The sequence below is a fragment of the Aotus nancymaae genome, unplaced genomic scaffold (assembly GCF_030222135.1).
Source record: "Aotus nancymaae isolate 86718 unplaced genomic scaffold, 86718_ANA_hifiasm-v0.15.2.pri h1tg000011l, whole genome shotgun sequence".
In the NCBI taxonomy this organism is placed as follows: domain Eukaryota; kingdom Metazoa; phylum Chordata; class Mammalia; order Primates; family Aotidae; genus Aotus; species Aotus nancymaae.
The window spans coordinates 41,891,058-41,908,947 of NW_026988422.1; the positions used below are offsets into that span (position 1 = coordinate 41,891,058).

General features: G+C 45.1%; 1 protein-coding gene across 3 annotated transcripts in view; it reads right to left on the reverse strand.

Moving 5' to 3' along the window:
• The window catches only part of INO80 (INO80 complex ATPase subunit), a 111,872-nt gene that overhangs the window by 3,478 nt on the left and 90,504 nt on the right, over positions 1-17,890 (reverse strand). For 2 of the 3 annotated variants that reach the window (XM_012462466.3, XM_012462462.3), the window contains 7 exons: positions 10,638-10,796; positions 9,889-9,991; positions 7,883-7,971; positions 6,779-6,934; positions 6,347-6,506; positions 5,460-5,675; positions 811-2,368 (listed from right to left, as the gene is read on the reverse strand). In XM_012462466.3, coding sequence (XP_012317889.1) covers positions 2,154-2,368; positions 5,460-5,675; positions 6,347-6,506; positions 6,779-6,934; positions 7,883-7,971; positions 9,889-9,991; positions 10,638-10,796 — 1,098 coding nt within the window. In that variant the 3' untranslated portion in view covers positions 811-2,153. Of the gene's footprint in view, positions 1-810; positions 2,369-5,459; positions 5,676-6,346; positions 6,507-6,778; positions 6,935-7,882; positions 7,972-9,888; positions 9,992-10,637; positions 10,797-17,890 lie in introns of those variants that run through there. The other variant, XM_012462465.3, reaches the window with a different exon arrangement.

Below are 17,890 nucleotides of genomic sequence, written 5' to 3' on the forward strand. Positions count from 1 at the left end.
GCTGCCAGGCCAGACTGGGAACTAGTGCTCTTTTCCCAGCTATCACCAAGCTAAGTTTTCATAGCCTGGATGTCTTTGGGATCCTTAGGAATATATTTTGCCATTTTCTTTCATGATTCTTATGAGTACAGCTTACAGAACACTGTCACTATTTTTTTTGAGACGGAGTTTTACTCTTGTTGCCCAGGCTGGAGTGCAATGGTGCAATCTTGGCTCACCTCAACTTCTGCCTCCTGGGCTCAAGCGATTCTCCTGCCTCAGCCTCCCGAGTAGCTGAGATTACAGGCATGCGCCACCATGCCCAGCTCATTTTGTATTTTTAGTAGAGATGGGGTTTCTCCATGTTGGTCAGGCTGGTCTCGAACTCCCGACTTTGTGTGATCCACCCGCCTCGGCCTCCCAAAGTGCTGGGATTACAGGCATGAGTCACAGGACCCAGCCACATTGTCACTATTAAGATGACCATTATGTACATCTGCTTGATGGCGCTCAGGCCAAGCTGCCCACATCTAAGTCCTGGGGTGTAGGTCCTGAGTCATAAAGAACCCACCCCTGGAGGCGAGGGCCTTGACTGCTGCACGCCAGACACTTGGTCAAGTCTTCTTTCTGATGGCCAGAAGCAAATTCCTAAGCCCAATCAATTCTGCTATTAAGGAAACACCCACAGTCCACTCCTTGTCCCACTAACCCCTATCCTCTCTGATCATAGGGGAGGGTTCTGCTTTCCCTGTATCCTGCCACATCCACCAAGGGCTCTAGTTTGCCTCCAAGGAGAGGCAGCTGCAAAGACCACAGACACCTCAATTTACATAAAATTATCTCACTCCATTTTATTTAAGATTTTTTTTTTATCCAGTTAGTAAAAGGAAGATGTGTCTCTCTTTATACATATGTACAAGTTCAGTTATAAAAATAGACAGCACATTCAAAGAGAAAAAAGGCTTGGCATTTTTCTGATTCCCTCTAAATAGCATCTATACACAGGAGTCTGGGTTTGAGCAGGGGAATCTTAATGATTTAAATTAAATGATTCCCCTATACCCCCTACTCCAAAAAAAAGTTTTAAAAATCAATCTATCTAAACTCAATTCCGCGATTTTCAGGTGTGCAAATTAGAGGCTGGCTTGCCTGGAAGTACCTGCTCCACCAGGGACATCAGGTAGGAGCAGGCAGAAACATCTCCCATGCAAACACTGCCCTTCTGCCTCTGCTGGAGGGCAGCAAGCTCAGGCTGGCCGGGCTGGGAGGGCCTGTACTGAGCCTGCCCCCTCCCTCCACCTCACTCCTGCTGTCCCTTCCTCCCTCAGTGCAATACAGACAGTGCATACAGCCAAGCAGGGGGCTGAAGGGCATGGGTGGGGAGACTGTGCATTCAGGATGGGCAAAGGGGAGTCTGGAAGAGGGGCAGTGAGGCTGTCCTGCTGATTGAGGTGGCTCCTGGTCTCTTTACTGGCTTCTGGGAGTCCCCTGGGTGGAAGGTGCTACTGTTGCTGGTAGGATCTGAAGGTTCTCGTGGTGTGAACCATGCAGGACAGGGGAGGAAATGCTGGGAACACAACTGCCTGTGGATACACTTCCTCTGTTACGCTTAGCAGCCTCCATAACCTCTCGCAGTCACTGCTCTCTTCAATGATGACACTCTGGCATATGGGGTTCAGAGACCTGGGGAGCTGCCTGAAGACTGTGGACACCAGGTACACAATCTCCTCACTTACTAGCCCTATGAGAAATCACAATCGTAAGAGAAATCTCCACTATGGAAGGCTCTTCACAGCACCTGCGGAGACTTGGCAGGGGATGTATTAGAGCCGAAGAGTGGAATGGGGATGGAAACAATGTGCCTGAGCATCTAAAGGGGGTCTATGTCAGGTTTGCCCCGTGAGAGATTTAAGACTTGGCTATACAGTTCACTTGAGAGGCAGTGGGGCTGATCCCTGCTCTGTGCCTTCCTCCTATAGGCACCCCAGATGCTCCTGATGAGACACAGGTGATAAAAGTGCTCACACCATCCACCGGCCTGTCCTTCCCTTGCTGGACATTTCCACTTCTGACTTGGGATGGAAGATGCTGCACAGCGCAAGCCATCCAAAGACCACTGGCAGGTCAGGACTCTAGCCCTGGTTTGGTTGAAGGAAGTCGGAGGGCCCAGATGGTTAACGTCCTCCAGAGGGGTTGCCTTTGCCCTGTTTTCGGACCAGAGAGTCTGGGGCTAGGCTGCTGGTCACGTGGAGGTTTTTGGGAGTCCCAGGAACATTGTTTCCTTTGCTCAAAGGGGAACTCAAAGGAGAAGAGGCGCTTGAAGGTCCAAAGTCAGCAAGGCCAGCAGGCCGAACAAGGGACGTCTGCAGAGGACTGCTGGCGGAGATTCCTGTGGGGATGGCGAGAGACAAGACCGTAAGCACCAGTGCCGTGTCAGCTTCCTTGGAGCCTGTGGTCTTGGGGACCAGAGTCTGAGCTGGAGGAGAAGTGGTGGGCAATTTCTCCCTGCCACTCCTTGCTAACTTCTTCTTGGCTTGTTTGCTTCCTCTTCCTGTCAACAACTGTCCTTTCAGTAAGAGGGATGGATTTTTAAGAGAAAATGACACCTACCCAGCCCTCTCCATGTTACTTCATCCATAGATAGTAAAATGTTCATCTTGACACTCTAGATAGAGCACACATTTTACAATCTGGGACACCAAGGTTACAGGATGAGAACTATAACTTACTAGCCACAAACAGGTTTTTCTTTTCTTCTTTCTCGGGACATCACTTGTGATAAGATGTTTCCTTCTCAATTTTGTGCTCCTGCCACTCTCCACTAAGTTGGGCCAGAGGGTACAAGGCTGCCCACTCTCTATCTTGTGTCTGTACTAATGCAGTTCTCCTTACACTGGCAATGGCCACCCTCTGCTTTCCAAGCCCTGTGTCACTCCAAGGACACAGCTCAGATCCCGCATCTTCGGTGATGACTCCCTGGACAACAGTGAACCTTCTTGAAGGCCAGGAGGTGGGAATGAGGAGCCCATACTCAGCCTGCTGCTGCCCAGGCTGTGGAGAGCAGGTGAACTCTGCACCCCAGCACCTGCCTCCTTGTTCCTTTTTCCTGTTGATTCCCTTCTTTACCCTCGAGACTTTATTGGCCTTCTTTACTTCCCCTAAGCCCCTGTCCCATGCAGGCCCTTTAAAGCCTCAGCTACCCACTTTTCTTCATGAACACCCCCCTCCCAACATTACCCTTCCCTGCACTAAAGCCGGCCTGAGCTTCCTTCCTGTTAGTGGCTGTGTTTGCTTTGAGGGGCCTGCCTAGCCCCTCACCTGTGGAGCTCAGCCCTGAGCTGTCCAGTACTGCATGAAAGAGCAGCATTGACCGGCTTACAGGCCTTGCTCCTGCAGCGTGGCCCCTGCCTTAGGCCCACCTGATCCAAGAAAAGCCTCAACCACACACACACAAAAATGTTTATATGCGCCAAATCCACTTACATATGATACCACATTGTCTAATATGATTCTTTAATTATTTCATATGTACTGGTTTTACTTTCCTAAAAAAGAATTTTAAGTGCTTGGTGGGCAGACATGTCTCTCTCCTCATCCACAATGGAATTGTAGATACTCTCTGAACTACTCCTTCTCCTCGATTTCCATTTCCAGTTGCCAAGCACTGCTGATTTTTCCTGTGTTGCTCTACCCGCCCTGTCTCCCTCACCCCTCTTGCCCTCTGCTCAGTGTAGGTTTGAAGAGAAACCTGGTTGAGTATATGCAATGTCCCAGCCATGGGTGAGACCCTGCCGTGGCAGCCTTGACTATTGGCATGACTGTTGTTTTCCAAGGATGTGTTAAGTTGGCAAAGGGTTAAACACTGTGCGAGGCTATCATACTTCATATTTCCTGGAAGAACCAATAAACGAAAGCTGAGATTCCTGCAGTAGGAGAAAAGGCAAGTAAACTAACAATTACTGAGTACTTACTACACTCCAAGCACTTTCTATACAAGTATGCCTTTACTTGCGACAACAATCCTATGAGCTAATACTAAGCCTGTGTATTTAACGGGAAGAAAGGTCTGTAAGTGGCTGTGTCTTGTACTCTATAGATACAATCACCCTTCACCTACCACGGTCACAACAGCCACTTTCTTTGTCAAACTGTCTGTAGCCCCTTGTCACACACCTGCTAAACTCCTGCCCAGCAGGCTTCAACATGTGTTTTCAACCTGACTCCCAATGCTCCTCTTCAGTGGAACCCAACTAGCCTGCTCAGTGACCCCCAATATGCCTTGGCCATTGCCAGCTCTCTGTCACCAGTCCAAATCCTTCCTCATTCTTCTCCTCCTTTTTGAATACAGACAGGCAACTTATCAGCAGGTCCACAGTTCCCTGTCCTACTGACCTACAACCACAGTGACTGCTTTCCTCTCTTCTCATTCACCTGTATATTGCTGTGTATTGCTTTAAGCACACTGCATGCACGGCTTCCCCTTCTCATTTCTATTATACACTCAGAAGCAAGGTCCATGTGGAATACTTCTTTTTAAAAATTTTTTATTTTTTGAGACAGAGTCTCACTATGTCTCCCAGGCTGGAGTGCAGTGGTGTGATCTTGGCTCACTACAACCTCCACCTCCTGGGTTCGGTCAATTCTCATGCCTCAGCCTCCCGAGTAGCTAGGACTACAGACTCATGCCGCCATGCTCAACTAATTTTTTGTGTTTTTTGGTAGAGATGGGGTTTCACAATGTTGGCCAGGCTGGTCTCAAACTACTGGCCTCAAGTGATCTGCCCACCTCAGCCTCCCAAAGTGCTAGGATTACATAACTATGTTAGTTTGGATTAGCAAAATGTGGCTCTCAGAAAAAAAAAAAAAAAAGCCTAGGAAGAAAACAAATCACTTCTCCAAGAAAAATTCAGAATGTTTAAAGTAGTACAGTTCACAATTCAGTTCTCTCTTCTCAGAGCTAGTTCTAATCCAAAGGCAGTCCTGCATCATCAGGAGGGCAAGGGGTGAGTCAAGTCTGCTCATCACAAAGAAGCAGAGCCCCAGTGGGGGCTCTAGAAAGAAGGCTCCTGCCAGGCGCGGTGGCTCAGGTCTGTAATCCCAGCACTTTGGGAGACTGAGGTGGGCGAATCACCTGAGGTCAGGAGTTTGCAACTAGCCTGGCCAACATGGTGAAATCCTGTCTCCGCTAAAAATACAAAAACTTAGCTGGGCGTGGTGGTGGGTGCCTGTAATCCCAGCTACTTGGGAGGCTAAGGCAGGAGAATCACATGAACCTGGGAGGCAAAGATTGCAGTGAGCCAAGATTGCGCCATTGCACTCCAGCCTGGGCAACAAGAGCAAAACTCTGTCTCAAAAAATAAAAAAAATAAAAAAAATAAAAGGGCTTCCAGCCTAGGGGTTTCCTACATGTTCTACCTGACAGAATTTCTAGACTGCCCCTGACCAGAACAGAGCCTGTGGCCAACCTGGGCTTTCTGTACCTTTAGACACGTTGTACCCGTATGCAGCATAGGCAGCAGCGGAGGCTGCTGCAGCTCCAGCTTTGGCTCCTGCCATTGCAGCAGCGCTGCCTGCTGTGGACTTTCGGCTCCGACCCTTCCCTGCTCCTTTGGCTGTGCTTCCTGAACCTTTGGGGCGGCCTCGGCTTCGGGCTGAGTGACCACGTCCTGCAGCTGGCATTTCCTGAATGGAGATTCCTGTGGGAACAAATGGGTCAAAAGGAAAAAAAAAATTAATCTCTCCACAATGTTACATAATCTTCTCCTGATAGGGAAAGCGGGTTCTTAGGGTGTTTGTTTTAGGACCCGAGGTCTATGTTTCCACTTAATAATGGCTAGACCACTGAGTCACACAGAGTACTAAGAAATTCTAAACAATGAAAACATCCTAACTCCTCAAGCTGCTTTTCATTCTAAAGAGTAGTTCCATTAACTTCTGAGTTTCTTCTTTAAACTCATCCATTACAAAGGGAACCCTCAGGGACTTGCTACCTGGGACTCTTCTGCACACTTTAATGTGCTCCTGCCTTGGAGAGTCACATTTTATCCTCAAGTTTTAAACCCAGAGCTCCCCAGGAAATGGCAGCAATACTGGGCCCCATACAACAAAGTGAGGAAAGGCCCAGAAAAGCTAACTTTAAAAATTAGCAAAAATAATGGTGAATTTGAAAGACAGGGATGACTAGAAAACAAACAAGTTTTAAATCTTCATAAAGTTCTTATTTTGCTTTCCCTAAATCTTTCGTTTCTTCATTTCACTTGACAAAGCTATTCAAAGAATAAAAATACCATTAGGAATCAGGTACCCACAACCAAACCAGTGCTGGGCAATGGACCAGGCCCAAGCTGTACAATATGGCAGCAATTACCATTCACGGTGTCTGAGACGGAGCCTGTTATGGAGGCAGGAGAGTTGGTAGCTCGAGATTGAGGGGCTGAGGAGGCTGGGTCATCCACAATGACCAGCATATCACTGCTACTCTCATCCAGGGGAATGGAGCCAGTGTGTAGCTCACTGCTGATGGAGATCTAGAAGAGGAAGGGTTAAGATCTTTACTACTCCCTGTGACTGCCCATGGCTTCAGACCCAGGTAAGAACATGCTTCACAGTTGAGGTTGCTTTGGCTTCTAAGAAACCAACTTGTCCTTATCTGCTTCTCTCCTTACAGACCTCATATGCAACCTACTTCAACAAGGCTGGAGAACCCCGGGAGAAGCAAAGATTGCCCAGCAGTGTGTCCCTGCTATACAGTCTGGACAGTCCCCACCGCTGTGATGCAGGCATCTAAAAGGAGCCTCACCTCACTGAAAGGGCTTGGCATGGCTGAGTCCACACTAATAAAAGAATCATCTCCGTCAGCAGAGAGGTTGGAGTTATCAGCCGAGGGAACAAATGGGATCACAAGGTTCACACCCTCTTTTCTCCTTTTCCCATCCAATTCATCTTCCTTTTTCTTCTGGGAACACACAAGTAAAGAAATAAGGAAAACGTGTAAGGATGCACCCCAAAAGAAAAGCGGGATTTGGGAGAAAAGGATAACAGAACTTTTATTCTTTAGTTTGTAAACTACTCAATTAAAATATTTTTAGGGAAGAAAAACTGCATAAGGAAGAAGGGATGGCTTAATAGAAGTTTATGTATATTTTAGTCGAGCACGGTGGGACATGCCTATAATTTAAATTACTTAGGAGGTTGAGATGGGAGGACTCCTTGAGCCCAGAAATTGTAGACCAGTAAAACTCCGGCTCAAAAAAAAAAGAGCTTATGAATATTTGCCACAATAATAGAGTTTAAAGTTGGGGCACACTGAACCAGAGCCACACCAGCTGCTGGCACATCCAGTGCTTACTGGGGCTGAGTGAATGCAGTTTTACAAAAGAGAGGGCCAATGCTTTCAATATATTTTCTGTGTATCTGTTTTTATTTTCAGGACAATTTTTAAAGACAGTTCAAATCCTTGGTGTGAACTGGAGAAAAAGAGATGAACATTTAGAAATAAGCTGGGGGCTTATTTTTCTAGTGGTAGATGACACTGAGTGGTACACTAGCAGAATTATGTTAGGTTTTGGATTTCAGGGCCTCTTAGGCCCTTTCTAAGATTCTATGGAGTCTAATAATATAAGCAAGTAATGGCCATCTTAGCCACATTTTAGCCTTACACGCTTTGTATCAGCTCTGACAAATGGTTTCCATAATTAAACTGTGACCACTGAAAGGGTGAGTTTGTGTGGGGAGTACAGATCTAACAAGGCCGCATGAGTCAGCCCAGAGATGTAGCTAATCATACACAGCTGGAGCTGGATAGCAACCAGCAACCAAGATGAGAAGCCATGTACCCCAAAGCCTTTTTGGTAAGCACTCCAGGCCCCACTAGCCCCTATCCACCATTCCAGGCTGGAGATACCTTCTCCGCATACTTTTCCCGCTTTCGCTTGCGCTCTTTCACTCGGTTGGTTTCCTCCTGTTGCCGTTTCTCTTCCTGCCGTAGCCTCACTATCAAGAAAACAAATTAAGACCTGATGAAGTACCTGTGGTAATCATAATCCTCACTCTCTTAATTAAGGTGAACATATCCCTGACGCTTATTTTCCAAGGTATCACTTCTATCTGTTTAAGGCAGATAACCAGTGGTTTTCTAACGTGGATTCTCAACTTGGGGTTTAAACCACAACTCTTAGTTAATTATTATGGGCTGGCTCGGTGTGGTGACTCATGTCTATAATCCTGCCGAGGCAGGCTGACTGCTCAAGCCCAAGAGTTTGAGGCCAGTCTGGCCAATGTGGTGCAAACCCATCTCTATAAAAATACAAAAATTAGCCAGGTACGGCAGAACACACCTGTGGTCTCAGCTACTCCGGAGGCTGAGTCAGGAGGATTGCCTGAGCCCAGGAAGCAGAGGTTACAGTGAGCTGAGACTGCGCCACTGCAGTCCAGCCTGGGCAATAGAGCAAAACCGTCTCAAAAAACAAAACAAAACAAAAAAACAAAAAAACAATTATTATGGGCCTTTCCTCACATTATCCTTTTCACTGTTTTCATTTCAGTCTTTTAATATCTCTGCTTTGCACAGATTGGGTGTGGCTGTAAAGTTCTGAAAGGTTTTAGAAGGTGCTGACAAATGTGAACTTATTTTCTGCTGTATTGCTATGGAAGGCCTCAAAGGCTCACAGATGAATCTGAAATCCAATGCTCCCAAAAGCCAGAAAACACATGGGAGAAGGGTTGTATGGTTACAGCTCTGTATTTCTCCAGCTTTTCCATAAAAATGTTTTTCTGGGCAAAAGAGCAAATTCATCACTGCTAAGGAGTCAGGTACCTTCCCTGCGCAAGCTACAAATTTATTTGAAGCCATGCTTACCTTTAATGTACACACAAATTTTCCCTTCTCCTCCACAACACTTTTTTTTTTTTTTTTTGAGACAGAGTCTTACTCTTGTCGCCCAGGCTGCAGTGCAACGGCACAGTCTCAGCTCACTGCAACCTCTACCTTCAGGGTTCAAGTGATTTGCCTGCCTCAGTCTTCTGAGTAGCTGGGATTATGCCACCAGGCCCAGCTAATGTTTGTATTTTTAATAGAAACAGGGTTTCACCATGTTGGCCAGGCTAGTCTCAAACTCCTGACCTTGTGATCCGTCCACACCAGCATCCCAAAGTGCTGGGATTATAGGCGTGGGCCACCAAGCCTGGCCTCTTTTTTTTTTTTTTTTTTTTGAGACAAAGTTTCGCTCATTCCCCAGGCTGGAATGCAATGGCGCGATCTCAGCTCACTGCAACCTCTGCCTCCCAGGTTCAAGCAATTCTCTTGCCTCAGCCTCCCTAGCAGCTGGGATTACAGGTGGCTGCCACCACACCCAGCTAATTTTTTGTATTTTTGGTAGAGACAGGGTTTCACTATGTTGGCCAGGCTGGTCTCAAGCTCCTGACCTCAGGTGATCCACCCGCCTCAGCCTCCCAGAGTGCTGGGATTACAGGCATGAGCCACCGTACCCAGCTGTATCTTTTTTTTTTTTTTTTTCGAAATGGAGTTTCGCTTTTGTTGCCGGGCTGGAGTGCAATGGCACAGTCTTGGCTCACTGTAATCGCCACCTCCTGGGTTTGAGCAATTCTGCCTCAGCTTCCTGAGTAGCTGGGATTATAGGCACCTGTCACCACACCCAGCTAATTTTTTGTATTTTTAGTAGAGACGGGGTTTCACGTTGGCCAGGCTGGTCTTGAACTCCCGAACTGAGGTGATCTACCTGCCTCGCCTGGCCCAAAACACACTCTTGTTTGGATTTTCATCTAAAACGTGCGTCTGAAAATATTTTCCCTAAATACAGCCTTTGGCTTTGCCTACCCTTGGCATACAGCCAAGTACCTCTTCCATTCTCAGATACATGAGGGAAGTGTATAGAGGTTTAGAGTACGTACATTTTTTTTCCAACTCTTCATCGTCTAGAAGAAGACTAACCACTTCTTTGGGTTTCAAGGTATCTGGTTTGAAGTTCCCACCTGAAATCACCATCCGTTGAATCTACACCAAAGCAGATCAAAATGTCACCTCCAGGCATCAATTCCCTTATGGCAAATATCCAGACAGAAATACACATTGTTCTCAACCCACTCCTCAGGTGAGGCCTCTGGTTTCCTATTTCTTCTCTTCCCCTTTTCATTTCAGTTCATCTCATTGGCTCATCCAGATTATTTGTCTGACAGAATGGAAATGATAACTTCTTTGCTTGGAACTGCTAACTAATAACTAGGAAATCCAATAATACTAAATCAGGATGGAAAAAAAAACAAAAAATAATCATTTCTTTGGAAACTAACAAATTTGGCATACAATTTCAGAGGCAGATAAACTGAGAGTACTAGAATAAGAACTCAAAAATGTCAATTCTTCTTCCTCTGAATGTAAGAGACTATTACTGGTGTCAGTCTCCACATGAACAACAGCTGGATCTAAGCTATGGAAACCATTCTGGGGGAAAGAGAATGAGGCACTGCCAGGCATAGATTGCTATTGCATAGGACCTGATTTTATTTTCTATTCAGAAGAAATTGTAGTTTCATCATGATCAATGAAAGGCAAGAGAGTTTTAAATAGTCTCAATCCAGTCAATGTGGTCGGATTTTCTGTTTGCTCCCCTAGTGTAGGAATTCCTTTCCCTTGTGCTTACCTCACTCTTCTCCTTGGCTCTTTGCAGAATGCGTTCTTCAATGGTGCCTTTACAGATGAGTCGGTATACGGTAACCTGCTTTGTCTGCCCCAAGCGATGGGCCCTGTCCATGGCCTGCTGATCCACAGTGGGGTTCCAGTCACTATCATAGAAAATCACCTGCACAGAACATAGCAAAAACTGAAGCACTCTTGGGGAAGGACCAAAAATTCTGAGAGCAACCCAACATTATCTGTTTGCAATAGTTTGGTTGTCAGTAGGGTCTGATTCCCTTCTATGATACTGAGCTAAGATACAATTTCTTAGAAGATACAAAACCATTCCTTCACATGCCTTGAGCAAAAGATACATGTTCCTGTTTTTTTTTGCCCCCCAGTTTTCACTTAAAAAGAGAGAGTAGTAATAATATTAATTAAAATTTAGTGTTTAGTACATTAATAACATTAATGGTTAACACATAGTGGATTGTTTTAAGTGCATTAACCCATTTAAATCCGAGAATTATCACTGTTATTTTGCTGAGAAAAAAAAATCCCATAATCATCTTGATTTAAATACTCTTAAGACTCCCATATTTTGACTGTCGGGCGGGGGGGAGTAAAAAAATAAAATAAAAAAGACTCCCATATTTTGTAGTTCAGGAGAATGAGGCACAAAGGAGCTAGACAATTTATGTGAGATCACATTGCCTGAGTAAGCACCATGGCTCCCAACTATTCACAAGGCTGAGGTGGGAGGATCATTTGAGCCTGGGAGGCAGAGGTTGCAGTGAGCCAAGATTGCACCACTGCACTCCTGCCTGGGTGACAGAGTGATATCCTGTCTCAAAAATAAAACAAAACAAAAAACAAACAGGTCAGGTGCAGTGGCTCACGCCTGTAATCCTATCACTTTGGGAGGCTGAGGCGGGTGGACTGAGGTCAGGAGTTTGAGACTAGCCTGGCTAACACAGTGAAACCCCACCTCTACTAAAAACACAAAAATTAGCTGGGCATGGTGGTGTGTGCCTGTAATCCCAGCTACTTGGGAGGCTAAGGCAGGAGAATCGCTTGAATCCAGGAGGCAGAGGTTGCAGTGAGCCGACATTGCACCACTGCACTCCAGTCCAGCCTGGGTGACAGAGTGAGCCTCCGTCTAAAAAAAAAGGCAAAGAAAGAAAAATAAATAAATAAATAAAATAAAATAAAATAAAATTAGCTGATGTGGTGACAGGTGCCTGTGATCCCAGTTACTCAGGAGGCTAAGGCAGGAGAATCGCTTGAACCCAGAAGGCGGAGGTTGCAGTAAGCTGAGAACGCGCTACTGCACTCTAGCCTGGTCAACACGAGGGAAACTCCATCTCAAAATAACAAAACAAAACAAAACACTGGGGCTATCCTGGAAACAGGCATGGCTCTCCCTAGAATTCTCAGGTTCTCATCAACAGAGTCATTTACTAGCTCACAAATTCCCAGGATGGAACGTTTAAACAGTTCTCTGGAAGTGCCTTCTAGTTTGCTGAGCAACAAACAAATCAACAACAACAACAAAATGTACCAACACTAAGTGATCCTAAAACAAACTCCTTAGCCCTCAGCCCTTGAGGCTATCATCCAACATGGCAGACCTCCTGAAAGAATCTCAGTTCAAAATGGCCCTCGTATCTCATGTGTCATCCTTTATATCCAATCAAAAGTCACCAAATCCAGCCATCGCTTCAAAAATTAACCTATCCTTTCTACAGTCCCACTGTTACCAGTCTGGCTACATCTGGATTAGTGCTCTGTTACATCAGTAGGACTCCTAGATCTCAGTCTCTTTCCTCTTCAGTCTACCTTGGCTACCACTGTGGACCACTCCATCTGTCAGTTACACACCATGTCCAAACTCTCCTAAATAATCAGGCCGTGCTATAGAGAGCCAACTTATTTCTTAATACACATATGCCTCTTCCCTTTAGTCAGATGGGTCTCTTTCATGGTCCTGGCTTATAATACATTTGTGTGCACCTCTTTTTGCTTCAGCTGTTTCTCTGAACTAGAATCCCAAAACTCTTCTTTATTGGTCCTTTCAGGTTTAATTCAAGCTTCCAGAAAGTCCTCCCTGTTTTCTCTTACCTATAATAACGTCTCCTTTTCTTTTTCTATTTTCTATTCCCCCTGTATTCCTATTAGAAATAATAATGGCTAAAATCTGTTGGGTACTTATTATGAGTCTGGGACTAGTCTGCATACCTATCTCACTGAATTCTCACAAAAGTCTTTTTTTTTTGAGACAGAGTTTCGCTCTTGTTACCCAGGCTGGAGTGCAATGGCGCGATCTCGGCTCACCACAACCTCCGCCTCCTGGGTTCAGGCAATTCTCTTGCCTCAGCCTCCTGAGTAGCTGGGGTTACATGCACGCACCACCATGCCCAGCTAATTTTTTGTATTTTTAGTAGAGACGGGGTTTCCCCATGTTGACCAGGATGGTCTCGATCTCTTGACCTCGTGATCCACCTGCCTCAGCCTCCCAAAGTGTTGGGATTACAGGCGTGAGCCACCGCACCCGGCCCACAAAAATCTTGTCTGTCCTCTATCTCACAAGCAAGGAAGAGATTGGCTTGAGATCATAGCAAGGGGCTGACCTAACAGTCTTTCTCCACAACCTACAGTAGTAACAATACTTAGCATTGCCTACATACCTTAGTCCAAGTCCCCACTTAATCACTAACTTCTATGGGTGTCCAATTATTCCATGTGTACTATTTGAAAGAGTGAGTCACCTTTCTTGAAACTGTTTCTGTCTCTCTCTCTTTTTCTTTGTTGAGACAGGGTCTTGCTCTGTCTCCCAGGCTGGAGTACAGTGGCATGATCTTGGCTCACTGCAGCCCCGAACTCAGGGCTCAAGCAATCCTCCTACCTCAGCCTCCCAAAGTATTGGAATTACAGGTGTGAGCCAGTGCGCCTGGCAAAAAATGGTTTCCCTCCATTTTTAGCACAGGTTAGAATCCTTGGGAAGAACAATGCAAACGGCTGGCCAAAGAAAAAGTCACTGTGAAACCTTATTATTAATCCAGTGTCCTGCAAACCTAAGATTTATAAGTGTATAATGCTTGTCACCAGTAGAGGAAATTAACAAACCTAACCACAGGACATTCTGGAGTTTCAAAGAGGACATGCAAACTTCCAGAAGACCTAGCTTGAACTTTCAGAGGGAACAGACCTAACAAAAACAACCTTCAGTTGGACTAGAGGATAACATTACTTGCCCAGTGTACTTTTTTTTTCACCTTTTTTTCTGGTTCATGTTGTCCCATGATGTCCACTGTATTTAAAGTCACCACATATGTGGAAATTGAGAGCTGATGTCACACCCAAGACAGTATCTTGAGCTGTCTAAGCTTGAGGCTATGGTTCAGCATGAATTCATAATGTGGAAATGTGTGTGGTAGGGCTGGGTGGAGGGAGAGTCACATCATGAACTGTTTCAGAAGTACTGTCTTAACAATCACATTTTTTCCTAGAAGCCCAGTGGCAATCAAACCTGATTCTCTTTTGAGCTCATAAACAATAATTAAAGCATAAGGAGATGGGTTTATAATCTAACTTCAAAAATCTCTAAATACAGAAGATATTTATCCTTTAAATGGATTCAAAGAGGTGGGGAATTTGGGAGGAAAAGAAACTAAAATAGGATTGTTTAGAAAAATACTTATGCAGGGGAAAATATGAAATATGTATAAACTAATACGTTAAGAACAAGAGTGAGAGAATTAAAAACCAAGACAGATGTATGGTTACCATCTAATCTAAAAATCAAGCCGACATGGTATCAACCATGATGTGAACTGGAGGGAGTGGTGAGGGAGACAATGCACGGCAGTGGGAGAGAGATGACGGCTATATTTGGCAGTCGGGTTTATGGAGCTCAGTGAGACATTCTAGAGAAAAATAAATAACAATTAAAGGACTAGAACAACTGACTTAACTAGGAATGATTAAGGCAAGTCAATCCACAAAGCGTGGCCCAGCAATGACTAAGGGGAAATAATAGCCAATGCCTTCCACAAACTATACACACCAAGCAGGGCAGGCACAGGGGAAGAGAGCTGAGAGTTACCATGTAGTAGAGGGGCCTGGCTGTATAAGTCAATGAGAAGGAGTTTCAGGGGATGAGAAAGTGAGATTTCAAACAGGAATGTTTCTAGAGGAACAACTGGGAAAAGTTGGACCAACACTTGGAGGGTGGAGCTGTTTCTCCCAAGAGAATGAGTGGAGGTTCAGTCCCTTTGGAGGGCTAAAAGCTGTCCTGTCAGACAGGACTTCTTGAATCTCTGCAAAGGGACAAAAGCTCTTCATTCTCACTACACATAAGCCTTTAAAACAGGACTGACACAGGAACACAAAAAGTGCAGTTTATAACTCCCTTACTAAACCGAGTCAAATGGAAAGATAACCCTACTTCAGGAAGAATATACAAACAATGACATATATCATTTGCTAAAACCATGTTTTTACTAACAGAGTAGGCAAGATAGAGTCCCACTATTTATAAATACATTTTTATGTATGCATTCTCAATCACAACACATTAGGTTTTTTCCTCATATTTTTAAGTTGATTAATCTCTTCCTTGTCCATAAATGGTTCTGGGGAAATCCCAAATCTAAATAAATCTCAGAGGAAAAAAAAAATTGCCAGACAAGCAGCTAACCCTATTGTTTCTCCAGCAACACACACACACAGTATATTCTCGGAATTCATTTCAATGTTGCTGTCTCATTTTTCCTTTTTTTTTTTTTTTTTTGAGATGCAGTTTCACTCTTGTTGCCCAGCCTGGAGTGCAATGGCGCGATCTTGACTCACTGTAAACTCCGCCTCTCAGGTTCAAGCGATTCTCCTGCCTCAGCATCCCGAGCAGCTGGGATTATAGGCATGCACCACCACGCCTGGCTAGTTTCGTATTTTTACTACTGGGTTTCTCCATGTTGGTCAGGCTGGTCTCAAACTCCTGACCTCAGGTGATCTGCTGGCCTTGGCCTCCCAAAGTGCTGGGATTACAGGCATGAGCCACCAAGCCCAGCCACTACTTCAGTTTTCTAAAGAATATTCCAGGAGCTTCTAATTTGCAAGTGAATCCTTAAGCCTATACCCCAAAATTAAAATGTAAATTATTTCAGAATTGAGAAATCAGAGTATTATTCAGAGCCCTTCTCTGTTTTTTGAGAAAGGGTCTCACTGTGTTGCCCATGTTGAAGTGCAGCAGTGCAATCACAGCTCACTGTAGGCTTGACCTCCTGGGCCCAAGCAAACCTCCCACCTCGGCCTCCCCAGTAGCTGGAACCACAGGCATGTGCCACCATGCCTGGCTAATTAAAAAACCTTTTTTGTGCAGATGGGATCTCGCTATGTTGCCCAGGCTGGTTTCAAACACCTGCCCTCAAGCAATCCGCCTGCCTCAGACTCCAAAACTGCTGGGATTACAGGCATGAGCTACCATGACCAGTGCAGATCCCCTCTCTGGCTTTCAGGATGAAAAAAGACTCCTATTCCTCTACTTAGAGATCAGAGGTCTAGGCCTACTTTGGTTCTTTGTGGCTGGCAGGACTCTCTTTATGCCCACAGGGCAAACTATGTGAACCTTGGAAGCATGGTACAGATCTCTCCCTTCAAACCTGCTTAGTTTTTTGACCATTTAAATGAATAACTAGTGAAACTATTCCTTAAGAAACCATAGACTAAACCTGAGATAGGCAAGCTGAGAAGAAGGGAAACATATTTTAGTAAAATGAACTTTCGCTAAACCTCCCCACATGACCTCATACAGCCTCAGGGTCTTAAATATCATCTACAACCTGATGATTTGAAAATATCGCTTTAAGGCCGGGAGTGGTGGCTCACACCTGTAATCCCAGCACTTGGGAGACCGAGGCAGGCAGATCATCTGAGATCAGGAGTTTGAGACCAGCCTGGCCAACATGGTGAAACCCCGTCTCTACTAAAAATACAAAAATTAGTCAGGCATGGTGGTGCTCGCCTGTAGTCCCAGCTACTTGGGAGGCTGAGGTGGGAGAATCACTTGAACCCAGGAAGTGGAGGCTGAAGTAAGCCAAGATAAAGCCACTGCACTCCAGCCTCAGTGACAGAGCAAGATTCTGTCTCAAAAAATAAAAAATAAAAGAATATACAGTTTTAGCCCTCATCTTTCTCCTGAACTTCAGACTCTGCTGCCTCGGTGACATTGCCACTTAGCGTCTGATACTCCTAACTGATCTTCCTGCTTATGTCTCCTTGCAGTGTTTCATTTTTTCTCCCATCTAAACAGAAGCCAGAAGGACGCATTTAAAACTCAAACCAAATCATGTTACTCCTCTGTTCAAATTCTTCCAATCAATCCCCATCTCAAAGTCCTTACCATTGCTACTAAACTCTACATGATCTGCTTCTGAAATAGCCATCTCGTATCACTCTCCCCATAGTTAATTCTGTTCTACCTGCTCTGGACTCCTTACTTTTGATTGATTATGCCAAGTATGTTCTCACCTTAGGGCTTTGCACTTATCTCCTCCGCCTAGACTGCTCTTCTTTCTGCCAGGTATATGATTAGGTTGCCTCCTTACTTTCTTCAGATCTAGGCTCAAATGTCACCTTATCAGAGTTGCCTAGCAATCCAAATAAAACAGCAAACCCTCATCATTCTCAGGCTACCACTGTTTACCTGATGGATTTTTCTTCACAGCGTTCATATTATCAGTTTTTTTTCCTTTTCTTTATACTTTGTCTTCCCTCCCACCACTAGAAATGTAATTTATAGTAACTACGAAGATAGAACTGGAACTTTGTTTCACTACAAGATGAATTCCTAGTGCCTAAAACAATGCTGGGCCCTTGGTGGATGCTCAGTAAATATTTCTTGAATGAATGAATGAGCAAATTAACAAATTGTTGCAGGCGCTAGAAATACAGACTTTTTTTTGAGATAGAGACTCACTCTGTTGCCCAGGCTGGAGTGCAGTGGTGCGATCTTGGCTCACTGAAACCTCCACTTCCCATGTTCAAATGATTCTCCTGCCTCAGCCTCCTCAGTAGCTGGGACCACAGGCATGCACCAGCACACACGGCTAATTTTTGTGTATTTAGCAGAGATGCGGTTTCACTGTGTAGGCCAGGCTGGTCTCAAACTCCTGACCTCAAGCCATCTGCCCACCTCAGCCTCCCAAAGTGCTGGATTACAACCGTGAGCCACTGCACCCAGCCTAGAAATATAGACTTTTTATTTCCTTCCATTGTTGA